Raw genomic sequence first — 14,052 nt, forward strand, 5'->3', positions numbered from 1 at the left:
AGGGTTTTTAAACCGAAAACAACGTTTTGCCGTTTGAATAACACCTATATAACCCTTATTAAGTGTCTTACGTTCATTATGAAGTCAAAAATTTGTTCCTTACCGTATAATTAACACTTTTCCGATTGTATGAACGAAATCTCGCAACATAAGAGAAACACTTATACCTTTTAATGAACGGTAAAGGGAATACTTTCAATTAGTTTTGAAATTTGTTATTTCATGGTTTATGCTCATGTATACAAAGAATCCTCAATGGTATGCATTACAATTGTATAAGAAATGAAATACGGCAAAAAAATTGATGTTTTGAAACCCCAAACACTAGTTCCTCGGTATTTCCTCGGAATATTCCGAGGAAATTCCGACGGATATTTTACTATCTGTCGGAATTTCCTCGGAATATTTTCATTTTACCGGGCAAATATTTCGCGAAAATTGAAATTAGAATTCCGACGGAATTCCGACGGATAATGTCCGTCGGACCCTAGGTTTTATAACCACGAGCCCCTTCTTCTTCCCCATTTCTCTCTTCTTCCTCTGCGCGACTCCTCTCTTTCTCTCCGGCGATTTCCCCCTGAAATCCGACGATATCTCCGGCGATCTCCCTCTTCTCTTACACAAATCATGTAAGGACCCTATCCCACTCTCTTAGGTTCTATTTGTTAGGTTTTTGTGTAGTTTTGATAGATTTTTGTTAGGGTGATTGGTTAGGATTGTGATTTGGTTGTATAATAGGTTTAGAATTGTGATTTGGTTGAATAATTTGTTTTGTTGAATTGATTTAGAATTTTTATATATTTTTTTTATTTTTTGTATTTATAAAATCGATTTTTTGTATATAAAATCGATTTTTGTATTTTACAAAACGATTTTTCTATATAAATTCGATTTTTTGGATTTTACAAAAAAAAATTTCTATATAAATTCTATTTTTGGATTTTACAAAACATTTTAAATATCTATAAAACTTTTTTTGTGATTAAATACTATTATTTGGGATTTAAAAATATTTTTCATATATATATATATTATTAAAACTATTTTTTTGTAATTATTAAACAATTTTTATTTATTAAAACTATTTTTTGTTTATTAGAACTATTTTTATATATTTATTAAAAAAATTTAATATATATAAATCTTTTTCTGTGATTAAATTATTTGGAATTTTTTTTAATAAAAAAAATAATTTATATATTTCTGTATTTATTAAATATATTTTTTTAATTTACAGGTCTCATGATGATCAGACCCGGCCTCGACAGCGTCGTGGTCGTGGTGGTACGGGGAGCCAGTCTCGGGATTCCAGCCATTTTCAGGATTCCCTTCGCCCCACAGCTCCAACCATACATCTCCCTCTGCTGCACCCGCTCATGCTCCTCTCGCTCCCGCTGCTGCATCCGCTCCTGTTCCTCCGGGTCCTCCGGGAGTGATGAGGGTTGCGGAGTTGGTTCAACAGCCCGGTCGTGACCATCTTCCGTATCTCACTCCGTATCCACATGGACGGGGTCAAACATGGTAATTAAACATTTTTTTTTCTTTAAATTTGGATTCATTATTAACCGTTTGTTCTTTTAATAAGGTTCAACCGATCCGGGAACGGGATCAGCGCATGGATCAACCGTATGATGTACTCGGCCCTCGACAGTGGACATCCGACTTTCACTCACTTCCCAACCGACAAGCAGGTTCTGTGGTTTCGTCAGTTTGCGGTAAGTATTCTAATTTTTTACTTATATTTTTAATCTTTAATATAAATTTTCTACTAATTGTGTTTTTTTTTCAGCAAGAGTTCAACTGGAATTCCGATGAGACGCTCTTTATCTATCACCACTTCGTCCATAAAGTAATGGACAACTATGGGAAGCAGATCCACGAGTGGAAGAAGAAGTGGGAAATCAATAAGGTTCGATTTAATTTATTAAACAATTTTTTAATTTATTAAACTATTTTTTAATTTATTAAACTTTTTCTTTTTTTTTAATTAAAAGGTCCCAAAGTCGATGAACGACACGGTCTGGAAGGAGTTGTGTGCGCATTGGGATAAGGAGGAGACGAAAGAAACTTCTTCCACCAACTCCACCAACCGCAGGAGCGACCGTAAAGGGAAGGGCATCTACAAGCATAACTTGGGTGCTCAATCTATTGCCACTCTCGGAGATCGCATGGTAAGTTCAACCGCTTTTTCTTCAATTATTTGAGTTTCAGAATTTAAATTTATTGTGCATTTCTTCTAATTTCTAATGTTTCTTTAATTTTATGTTTTTTTTCAAGGCGGAAGAAAATGATGGCGAGCCGGTTGATGATCTCGCCCTAATGAGGAGGGCGTATACCAACAAGAAGACCGGCCAGATTGATGACGGTCTTGTGAGGGACGTGGTCGACCTGGTCCAAACTCAGGTGGTAGACGAAGTGTCTCAGCTTCAAACCGAGGATGACGCTTCGACGGCTTCGACCAACTTGTCCCGGTTTCGAATCAACGAAATCGTTGAATCCGTAAGTTCTTTTTTTTTTAAAGTTCAATTCATTTATTTCTTGGTTTAAATTTCTAAATTTGGCTTTTTTCTATTCAGTCGGTTCCAAAGAAGAAGGGACGTTTGGTCGGTTTGGGTCGTCGCACCCGGTCGGTTCCTCCTTCTTCTGCACCACCGCCCTTTGTTGATCCAGAAGTACTTACGGCTCAGTTGAAGGACAAAGATGATCGTATATCTTTGTTGGAGACCCAGATGGCGGCTCAACAGGCGGGCTATGAGGCACAGAGGAGGCTGAACCAGCAAATGATGGAGATGATGCAGAGGATGTACCCGAACGAGGTGTTCCCGGACGTGCCAGACCCGTAGTTTTTTTTTTCCCCAATCTCGGAATGTTTTATTTTTATTTGTGAAACTTTGAATATTAATTAATATGATTTCAATTTTACTTTTAATTTCATATTTTCGAATTTAAATTTCAGAAATTTTATTTTTCAAAAAAATTAATATTTTTTACATTATGAGGAAATTAATTATATTTTTCACTAGATCGATCGATGCGTTTTTGAACAAAAACGCATCGATCGATCCGTTTTTTTTTAAATATAGCGAGGGACATTTCCCTCGGAATTTTTCGAGGGACAACTCCCTCGGAAAATTCCGAGGAACGGATCCCTCGGAATATACCGAGGGAACAGTTCCTCGGAATAAACCGAGGAAAAAGTCCGTCGGTATACTCCTATCGATCGATGTATATTTGTCCAAACACGCATCGATCGATGAACTTCCGAGGAATTATCCCGACGAAGTTCTCCCTCGGTATATTCCGAGGACTTTTCCGACAAACAAGGGATCCTCGGAATTTCCTCAGAAATTTATTTCCTCGGAATTCCGTCGGAAAATTCCGAGGGATTTCCGAGGAAAAAAGAAATTCCGAGAAATTATTTCCGACGACGTGTTTCGTCGGAATTTCGTCGGAATAACGATATTCCGACGAAATTCCGACAATTTTTTCCCTCAGAATCCTTGATGTTTTCTTGTAGTGCAAGGCTCTTGCACGACCACGGTTCACAGAAATCATGTCCAAGATTGGAGTCACTTAATTCCTTCCATCTTAAGGATAAAGATTTATTAGTCATTAGTTTTTTTTTGTGCGAAATATTAGTCATTAGTTAACTTGTGTAAACTTGATATATGTAATTCTAAACATCTAATGTAGTCACTGAGCTTCATACTCTATAGGTATATTATGTAATTCATGTAACTATCAAGAATTGTTAATATGTAACGTATCAATTCCTTATAATTTCTTCATGAGCACTATTATTCATAATAGTTACAAAAATTACGATTGTTTACAAGAACACTAGCTATAAAATTAGCTAGATTAATCAGCAATTTTTGTTGTTGATCAATAAATTTTACATTTCTACGTAGAAATTTATAACTATAGAAAGAATCAAGAATTACTATAATTAAATCCACACACTAGTAAAATTAAAGCTATGCAAACCTTATTATTATTTGACTTGCCTCCCATTTTCAAAAAGAAAAAATAACATATTTCTTTTTAAATTCATCAGTAAATGTATATTATATATATTTATATATTTGTAAGAAATAATATTGACCTGTATATATATTCTTTTAGTTTTGAGTAACGACTTGTATATATGCTTCTAGCATTTTGTTTTGCGGTAGATTTTTCATTTCTCTTTCTACTACTAGTATTTTTGTTATTTTCTGCCAAAAATCAAAATTGATAATATAATTTTATATTTTCACCCAAAAAGTTAGGCATTTAGCTACTTTATTTCCTAATGATGGGAAACCATAGAAATTGTGCACCCTGTGGTTCGTGGATGATGAGCACCCAGTTAACACTATTTGGATAGCAATAATGGTAGGAAAATTTATGCGCCTATGACGCTATATCTAAGTTTAGTTTATGAATTTTATTTAGTTTATGAATATACCATCTCAATTTGTAATATCATTCCATAATGGGCAATACCAATTTATAATAATCTATAAACTATTAACCTTTAAATTAATTTAGTACTACCATTTAGTGAATTTGCTGCTGCAGTGATGCAGACAGATATTTTCATATCCTCTGGATATCTTTATTATCTGGATTATTATTTATTCTGGTTTTTATCGTAATTAGTTATAATTGTTTTAAGGATATTTAAAAGTTTTAAGGTTATTTAGTTTTTATATAAATAGGCGTCTTATTCCTAAAATTATTTTTAGTTTTTGATCAATTAATAAAATTAAGAGATTTTTCTTTATTTATTGTTTTTGGTAGATCTAAAGAGATCTCAACGAATTTAACAAGGCTTAGTTTATTCGGAAATTCTTAGACTAAATGAATATCTTTGTGTTATCGTAGTTTCCGCTACATCATTCAGCCACTTATGAAATTAATCATTTAGTTATATATCAAATATTTTCAGGTTTTAGGTCGCTTTAGAAGAAAATAAATCCTTTTGAGTACAAAGAGCATATTAAAATGCAGAATTATGCATATACGTTATATGTTTAACAATAGGAAAAAAAAAAGACTTTCCACCACAGGATTGAACTCATTTTTGGCCACGAAATAAATGGTTAGCTTTCATATGCAAGTGCTTTGAGATCCACGCAAAATTATGTTTAGGTGATGATTGTTTAAATGGTTTTTAGATTTTGGTTTTTGGTTTTTGGTTTTTAGTTTCTAGTTTTTTATTTTTGGTTTTTGATTTTACAATATATTTTAGATTTTCGAAAAACACGATTGGTTATTTAAATTTTAACTTTTGGTTTTTTATTTTAGTTTTTGAATTATTTTAGATTTTTGCTATTCTAAAATTGCATGAATGATTTATTTATTTTTAAATCTATAAACTATTTAAAAAAAAGTGACTTACAATTTATTTGAAAATTTTAAAATTACTAAAATAATACACCATATTTTCAATAAAATAATCCTGATATATTATTAACAATGTACGTAAATTTACAATAAAATAAATGTTAAAAATAAAGTTAATTTTATTGATAGATTTTATAAAATTGTTCTTAATATAAACATAAATTAATTTTATTGACAAGTCTAGTTATATGTAAATTAATTTTCAATGTTCTTCTTTATTATTGAACACAGAAAAATAATTGATGAATTATATGTAAATATTTTTCTATTATATTTTTAATAAATAGACAGATTTAAAATGTAGTACACACGGTGAATATATATATATATGTAAAAGAAGAGCGGTCATTGATAAATATAAGACAAATTTCTATTATATAAGAATCTCTAAGAAGATAATACAAAATAAAAAAAAAACTGACGTGAAAAATTGCTAGAAATCTAAGAAAATGCAGTTTTGTTTTTTTTAGATATAATTAAGCTTTTTAAACAAAATAAATATCAAACACTAATGTCTAAAATTTCCGCATAGATCTATACTTTAAAAAACGAGCGGCTAGGGCTTCCGTAGGGCGATAACAATGGCGATCTCTTGATCGATATTTTTCTTTGAAAATTCGATCTTCTCCTAGGCTAGACGTTCATTGACGTTTAGTTTAGCCAGGACTATTTCATTCTTAAAGGATCTCTGAGGGTATCACGCTTTCTTCACCGGTACGCAACGCTTCCCCGACCGATTGGTTTGGTGATCACGGTCAGATCTTGTTTCCACACTCGGTCCAGGACATTATATCGTTCAGATCTCAGGCAGCAGAGGTTTGAGAGATAAGGGAGGAGACATATTCTCAGCTGGCCTATATCAGAACATGTGTTCTGTATATAAGATAGAGAAACAGAGTCTCTGTATAGGGTATAACCCCGTTTGCCCGAATATCTTTGTATGGGGTCCTTGTCTCGAGTCAAATCTGCTCATATGGCAGATCTAAAAGGCAAAGGAATTCTGTACGAGGATGATGATGAACCTATTAGGCTCACTGATCAGGATGGCTCGCAAGTTATAAAGGAGTTCCGGATGTCTCTGATTGGTAAGGTTCTTAATGCTAAGAAGCAAAATGTTGAGAAACTCTTGCAGACAATGCCATCTCAGTGGGGAATGGCTGATCGTATCACAGCGAATGATCTGAGAAATGGAAAATTCTTATTCAATTTTTCATGTGAAGAGGATCTTAAGTCCGTTCTTCGTAAAGGACCATTTCATTACAACTACTGTATGTTTGTTTTGGTGAGGTGGGAACCAATTGTGCACGATGACTACCCATGGATCATTTCTTTTTGGGTACGGGTAATTGGAATCCCGCTTCACTTATGGAATGTCAACAACTTGAGGAGCATTGGAGGCAGACTTGGCTACGTTGATACTCTGGAACTCGAGGAGGGGCGCATGCTTATAGACATTGATTCTCGACGTCCTTTAAAGTTCAAAAGGAAGGGTGAGTATGAAGGTGAGGAGGTGACCATTGAGTTTAAGTATGATATGCTCTTCAAGCATTGTACTACATGCAGCCTGATGTCTCCTGAAAAAGGGTATTGTCCTACCATCAACACTAATCGTCCTCAATCTCTTATGGACCGGGGGGGGAGTCTTTGCGCGAGTGCAGCTACCTGGTGAGCAGTATGGTCGTCAGCCTTTGCTGAGTGATCAACACAAACGTGAAGTGGAGTCTTCCCATCAATCTAGACAAAAGGATGATCGAACTAAAGAGGTAACATCTCGATGGTCTGAAGCAAGGCGCAACCATGACTACAAAGTCAGGCATTATGATGAGAATACATACCAGGGCGGTCACAGTGGAGCCACTGATCGATATATGTCACATACGAATAGAATCATTCGGTGACGTCATGAGGTCCCCAAAGGGTCTCGGTATGGAGGTTCTCGCTATGGTGGAAAACCATATGATCGTCATGTTGATCAAACCTGGTGTGAAAAGAAAGTGGTGAAGGATAGCGTGATGGAGAAGAGGGTAGATGATCCTCTACGTTGTAGCTCACAATCTCATGATGTTGTTCCTTATGAACATACATCCGATAAGAACTTAACACCATCTCGCGAGGAGCTTACACAATGGACTGTGGAGCAAGCGAGTGGAGGAAATCAGGGTGTTAAAAGATTGGCCAGTGCTATAGTGACTCCATCACATGATCCGCTTCGCATGGTTGATAACGTTACGATTCGAGACAGAAGTGTAGTTTTTTCTCTAACGTTTTCTCCAAATGTTCCAGCAGTTGAGGCTGAGAATGATCAAATGATTGGAGCTCTAAACGACATGGAACTATTGGACACAGGTGACGGAGGGATGATGGATTGTGATGGCCAAGACGATGATCTTTTGTATGATGATCTAATGGATATTGAAGAACAGGCGCGATCTTCTTCACTGGCTGACGTATCAACGGCACACAAGGCTCACAAAGGGATAAAAGGAGCCCGTAGTGGTGCCAAATTGATTGCTCCTTTGGGCATTCAAAGTAAAAAGAATGAGTTCCATCGTCGGGGATCTCCACGTATGCGATCAATCAAGCAATCCGGACGCACAAGATCGACTGAAACTGGAAAGTCAAGACTTCATGCCTCTAAGATAACTAGAGGAAGTTCGTCCACTAGTGATGGTTTGATGGGTTCCAAATACCCATCGAAACATCATCTATGAAGACAATCAGTTGGAACTGTCGAGGGATTGGGAACGACCTCACAGTTCGACGCCTTACAGAGATGTGTCAGAAGCATCGCCCAGGACTTGTGTTCCTTTCTGAGACGAAGAACAGGAGGCTGCTGTTACAAAACATTCAGGCCAACTTAGGATTTGATCATTTGTTTACTGTTGAGCCACTTGGACTCAGTGGAGGTTTAGCTTTATTTTTTATGGATGAATTTCAAGTTAATGTTTTATTTTCGAATAATCGTATGATTGACATTGAGGCAGTCATAGATGGAATAAAAGTCTATGTGACGTTTGTTTATAAAGACCCTGTACTAGAAAGAAGAGATCAAGTTTGGGAACGTCTTATGCGTTTCTCAACAACAAGAAATGGACCGTGGTTCATGATAGGGGATTTTAATGAAATAACTGATCATAGCGAGAAGGAAGGAGGTAGGAGGCGATCTGATAGTTCTTTCCTGCCTTTCAAGCAGATGTTGAGTGATTGTGGAATGCTTGAGTTCCCATTTACTGGGAATATGCTCTCTTGGGTTGGGAAAAGTTCAGGAGGGACAACAGTTAGCTGTAGACTGGACAGAGCGGTGGGGAATGAGGATTGGCATGAAAAATTTCCTCATACTGCTGCCAAGTATCTTAGGCTTTGGGGATCGGATCATCGTCCGGTCCTAACGGGTATTCTCACGAAACCAGCAAGGAGGAAAAAGAAATTTAAGTTTGATAAACGCTGGTTGGATAATGAGGAACTGAGACAAGTAATTCTGGAAGGATGGAAGTCTGACAATCTGCCACCGGATGCGAATATAATGGATCATATTGCTAGCTGTCGTAAAGCTTTAGGTCAATGGAGAAGACAAAACAATGTGAATTCAGAGAAGCTAGTGGAGGACCTTAAGGAAAAGGTGGAGGGTCTATACTCGAATGATGATGCTACGTCTGAGGAGATAGCAGCTGCCCTAAAAGAACTGTCTACTGCTCTTAAGGCAGAGGAGATGTTTTGGAGGCAGAAGAGTAGGGTTCTATGGCTGAGGGAAGGTGATCGAAACTCAAAATACTTCCATGCTTTGGTGAAGCAAAGAAGAGCAAGAAATAGGATCACACAACTCCTAGATGAGAATGGAAATGTGGTGGAGGATGAGGAAGGATTAGTAGCCATTGCTACTAGCTATTTTAGACAAATATTTGAGTCTACTAATCCGGAAGATATAGTTGATGCGTTGGTGGAAGTCTCGACATCGATTACTAGGGAAATAAATGAGGATCTTACAAGACCAGTCACTGAATGGGAGGTAAAATTAGCGCTTTTTGCGATGCACCCAGAGAAAGCACCAGGGCCAGATGGCATGACAGCCCTTTTCTACCAGAAGTTTTGGGATATTGTCAAAGAGGATTTGACTCGGATGGTTAACCAATTTCTTTTCGAAGGGACAATGGCGCAGGGATTAAATGACACCAATATCTGCCTGATCCCGAAGATGAATAAGCCGAATGAGATGTCAAAGTTTAGGCCCATCAGTCTATGCAATGTCAGCTATAAGATTATATCTAAGGTCTTATGCCAAAGATTAAAGAAGGTCCTACCACAACGGATATCTGAGACCCAGTCAGCCTTTGTTGCTGGAAGACAGATAACAGATAATATCATGATAGCTCAGGAGATGTTTCATGCGCTGCGGACAAAACCTGGGGGACGTGTTAAGAGAATGGCCATAAAAACTGATATGAGTAAAGCATATGATAGGATGGAATGGTCATTCATTGAGGCTGTTATGAGGAAGATGGGATTCCCGGATATATGGATTGGTTGGATTATGAGATGTATTACCTCGGTCAAGTACAAAGTTCTTATGAATGGAGAGCCGAGGGGAAATATTGTCCCAGGTGGAGGTTTACGTCAAGGAGATCCTTTGTCTCCTTTCATATTTATTCTATGCACGGAAACGCTCGTTAGCCTTCTTAATCATGCAGAGAACCAAGGGAAGATAATGGGGATGCGGGTCGCACGTGCCAGCCCCTCGGTATCACACCTTCTCTTTGCTGATGATAACTTTTTTTTTTGTAAGGCGGAGCCCCGTGAATGTGAAGAAGTTATGAAAGTAGTCAGGAAATATGGCCAAGCATCAGGACAATGCATCAACTTTGAAAAATCCTCATTGCTCTTTGGTAAGCGGATTCCAGCAAATGACCGACAGGTGATCAAAGATACACTTGGTATACAAAATGAAGGGGGAATGGGTAATTATCTCGGAATCCCTGAAGATATTAGTGGATCAAAGTGCAGGCTATTCGCGTTCTTAAAGGAGAAACTACTGCACAGAGTAAATGGTTGGACTGGTAGATGGCTATCAAAAGGGGGAAAGGAAGTTTTAATCAAATCTATCTTGCTAGCTCTCCCGACATACGTCATGTCCAGGTTCCTGCTTCCTCTGGAGATATGAGAGAACCTTGCAAGTGCCATTGCACAATTTTGGTGGAGCTCTAATCCACCAAAAAGAGGTATCCATTGGGCTAAATGGGAGAAGATGGTGCGCCCAGAGAGGAGGGAGGAGTAGGTTTCCGGATGATACACGAATTCAACCTAGCTCTTCTAGCAAAGCAGCTTTGGCGTCTAGTTCAGTTCCCAGATTCATTGGTGGCAAGAGTTCTCCGGGGAAAATACAATCGTCTGAGCTCACCATTGCGTATTGGGGCTGTGTGGACGAGTATTATTGCGGCAAGAAAGCTATTACTTTTAGGTATCAGGAGCAAAATGCACGCAGGCTATGAAATTAATATGTGGCAGGATCCTTGGATCCCATCTACTCCGGCAAGACCGGCCCGATCTAGAGCCCCAGTAGTACATCCAAAGATGACTGTCAGTAGTCTTATTGACTTTGAAACGAAGGAGTGGGACACTCGATTGCTAGAATAATATGTTGATCAAGAGGATATACAGATGATTCAGAGTCTGGCCATAAGTCATACTCATCGACGGGATACTTTTTGTTGGAGCTACACCAAAAATGGGCAATATACAGTCAAATCAGGGTATTGGGTAGCTACAAATATACTGAAAGATGTCGAGGAAAAAGAAGTAATGGAGCCTAGTATAACCAAACTTCAAGCATTTGCTTGGAAAGTGAATGCACCACAGAAGATTTGTCATCTTATATGGCAACTTATTTCAGGACAGGTAGCGGTCACAAGAAATCTAGTCCGTCGTAATATGCGATGTGATAACTATTGTCCAAGATGTGGAGAGCCAGAAGAAACTGTTACTCATGCGATCTTTGAATGTCCGCCAGCAGTACAAGCATGGGAATTATCAACAACACCGTCAAGCTCTCAAACGTTCCCTACTTCGAGTATCTATACCAATGTGGATTATCTATTTTGGCGGAAAAACAGTATTATGCAGCCAGCCGATGACAGAGACCCTTATCCTTGGATAATCTGGTACATTTGGAAGACTAGGAATGATAAGCTCTTCAGAGGTATAGATAGAGATCCATTGGAATTGGTTAGATATGCAGAGGGTTAGTGTCAGGCTTGGTACAATGCAAAGGATGCAATACATGTATCTCCACATGCACAAAGTGTTGAAGAAGCTCAAGCCTTAAGCTTGGAGAATATATGTATGGTGGATGAATCATGGACTTCCACTGATCATTTCAGTGGAATTGGATGGATGTGGAAGGATAGCATGGGGAAGATTCAGCTTATGGGGACAAGGAACTTAAGGAGGCGAGAGACAGCTCTACACTCTGAATTAGAAGTGTTGAGATGGGCAATGGAAAGCATGATTCAGCACTCGACATGTCAGAGGTTTGGGACGGATTGCAAGGACCTGATTGCAATGGTAGCGGACCCACAAGCATGGCCAAGCTTCTCAACTGAACTGGAGGTCATTCAAATCCTCAAGATGTGTTTTCTGGATTTCAAGATTATTCACTTCCCAAGGGCGCAAAATGAGATTACTGATTCGCTTGCTAGGAATGCTCGTTCTTTTCATAGACCCCTTTGTTTTATTGGTTGTTCTATCCCGGTCTGGTTGCCCAGACTAACTCAAGTTTGAGTAATAGAACAGCCGTTTGTTGCTAATGTGAATGTATTTCTTCCGGGGTAGACTTTTGAGAAACTTTTTCACAAGCTTTGTTTCTTCAATATTTTCTCCCAGAGCCGCAGATTTTGACGAAATTTCAGATAGCTTGCCAACGAAGTCATCTATGGTTTCAGTTTCCTTCATCTTCAAGCGATCAAACTCCGCCATTAGGGTTTGTAGTCTAGCTTCCCGAACTCTATATGCCCCTAGGTGTCTAGCTTTTATGGCATCCCAAACTTTCTTTGATGTGTCTAGATCTCCAACCTGCAAGATGAGCGCTTCCGGAATGGATTGAAAGATGAGAGCGATGGCCATGTCGTTTTTGTCGCTTACATTCGTTTCCTCCTCGACAATCTCCCACACTCGATGCACTTTAAGAAGGATCTTCATTCGAATAGCCCATACTGTATAATTTGTTGTGTTTAGCATTGGACATGTTATCGTCGACGGTCCTTCTTTAGGTTTGATGGCAACAGTCGTTATATCACCCATCTCTGTCGCAGTTATTGATTCCAAATTTTGCTCTGATACCAATTCTTATCCAAACGTATGTATATGAAACTCAAGATTATAGAACTCTCACTTTATTAGCTTAAGAAAATTCCTCAAAACTTAAGCTCTCACAAATAATCTCTAATCTCACAAGTTCATGGCACAACTCACCATCTTCTTATATAGAGATATATATCCTTAACTAACTAGGAAAACCCTTTATCCTAAACATAACTCGAATAGGATAAGTATGACTCGATTTCCAAGTTATTCTTCATGTTTATCTTCAAGTTTATCTCTAACAAGAACTTCATATTTGAAGTTTTTTGCTTTTAAAAAAAAAACTATAAAATTTCAAATTGACGAGTGAAACTCTATATTTGAAGTTTTACTTCTCAAAATATTTTTATTTGCATTTTGGCCCATAAAATTACAAATCACATTTATAATTCTTAAATATTTTCTTGTTTATCGTATTAATCCTAAAAAAATTCACATTTCATAAAAATTTCAATTTTTTTATAAATTTAAGTTTTACACATAAAATTAAAAAAAACTTTAAAATAAGATTTAAAATATTTTAAAACTATATTTAGACAACACCAATACAAAAGAAACTTAACAACAAAAATATTTTCAAAAATTACATGAAGACATAACTATTACACAAAATTAAATATTACAACACTAGTAGTAATGTAAATTTGATCAAGAACCTCCAAAATCTCCAAAATCTCCAAAATATTGTCCAAACAAATTTTGTGCAACCGAAGATGGTTGTTTTTGATGTCTATTTCGTACAATTCTTTTTTTATCGGATCGAATGTATTCACTGAGTTTTAATATCATTGATAGAAATTAAGTCTTTTAGCAATATTTATTTTCCTCTTTTACTTTTTTTTGTTCAGATCTAATGTATTTACAAGTTTAAGATCACCTGATTTTAACAATTATAGTTTGTGATTTATAAATTAAAAATAAAGAGAGACATTTTTTTACCTCGAAATACACTAGTTGATCATATATGCATTACGAAAATAGTTTTATGGAATATTATGGTATTTTTTGAAGTTTAATATTAATTATGTTATTTCTATTCAAATTTTGTATTTAAATATAACATTTTATTAGTTGATATTGTTGTAATATTTTTATATATGTGCTTAGTTATTTACAAAACTTTTATGAATTTAATTTATTTATGACAAATATAAAAAACATAAGATAAAATATAAATATTTTTGAAGTTAAGTTCGAAGTTTTGCTTTTGGAGAATAATACTTTTAAACTTCAAATATAGAGTTTTGGAAATTTCATAATAGAGTGTCATTTTCGAGATGATCTAAAAAAGTGTATATATAAAGTTCGACA

General features: G+C 36.5%; 1 protein-coding gene across 1 annotated transcript; it reads left to right on the forward strand.

Moving 5' to 3' along the window:
• The first annotated feature begins 6,364 nt into the window (after positions 1-6,364).
• Positions 6,365-7,060, forward strand: LOC106417347. The gene has a single exon (XM_013858165.1). It carries the CDS (start codon positions 6,365-6,367, stop codon positions 7,058-7,060), a length of 696 nt encoding a protein of 231 aa, XP_013713619.1.
• The last annotated feature ends 6,992 nt before the right edge of the window (positions 7,061-14,052 follow it).

The sequence above is a fragment of the Brassica napus genome, chromosome C7 (genome assembly GCF_020379485.1).
Source record: "Brassica napus cultivar Da-Ae chromosome C7, Da-Ae, whole genome shotgun sequence".
Classification (NCBI taxonomy): domain Eukaryota; kingdom Viridiplantae; phylum Streptophyta; class Magnoliopsida; order Brassicales; family Brassicaceae; genus Brassica; species Brassica napus.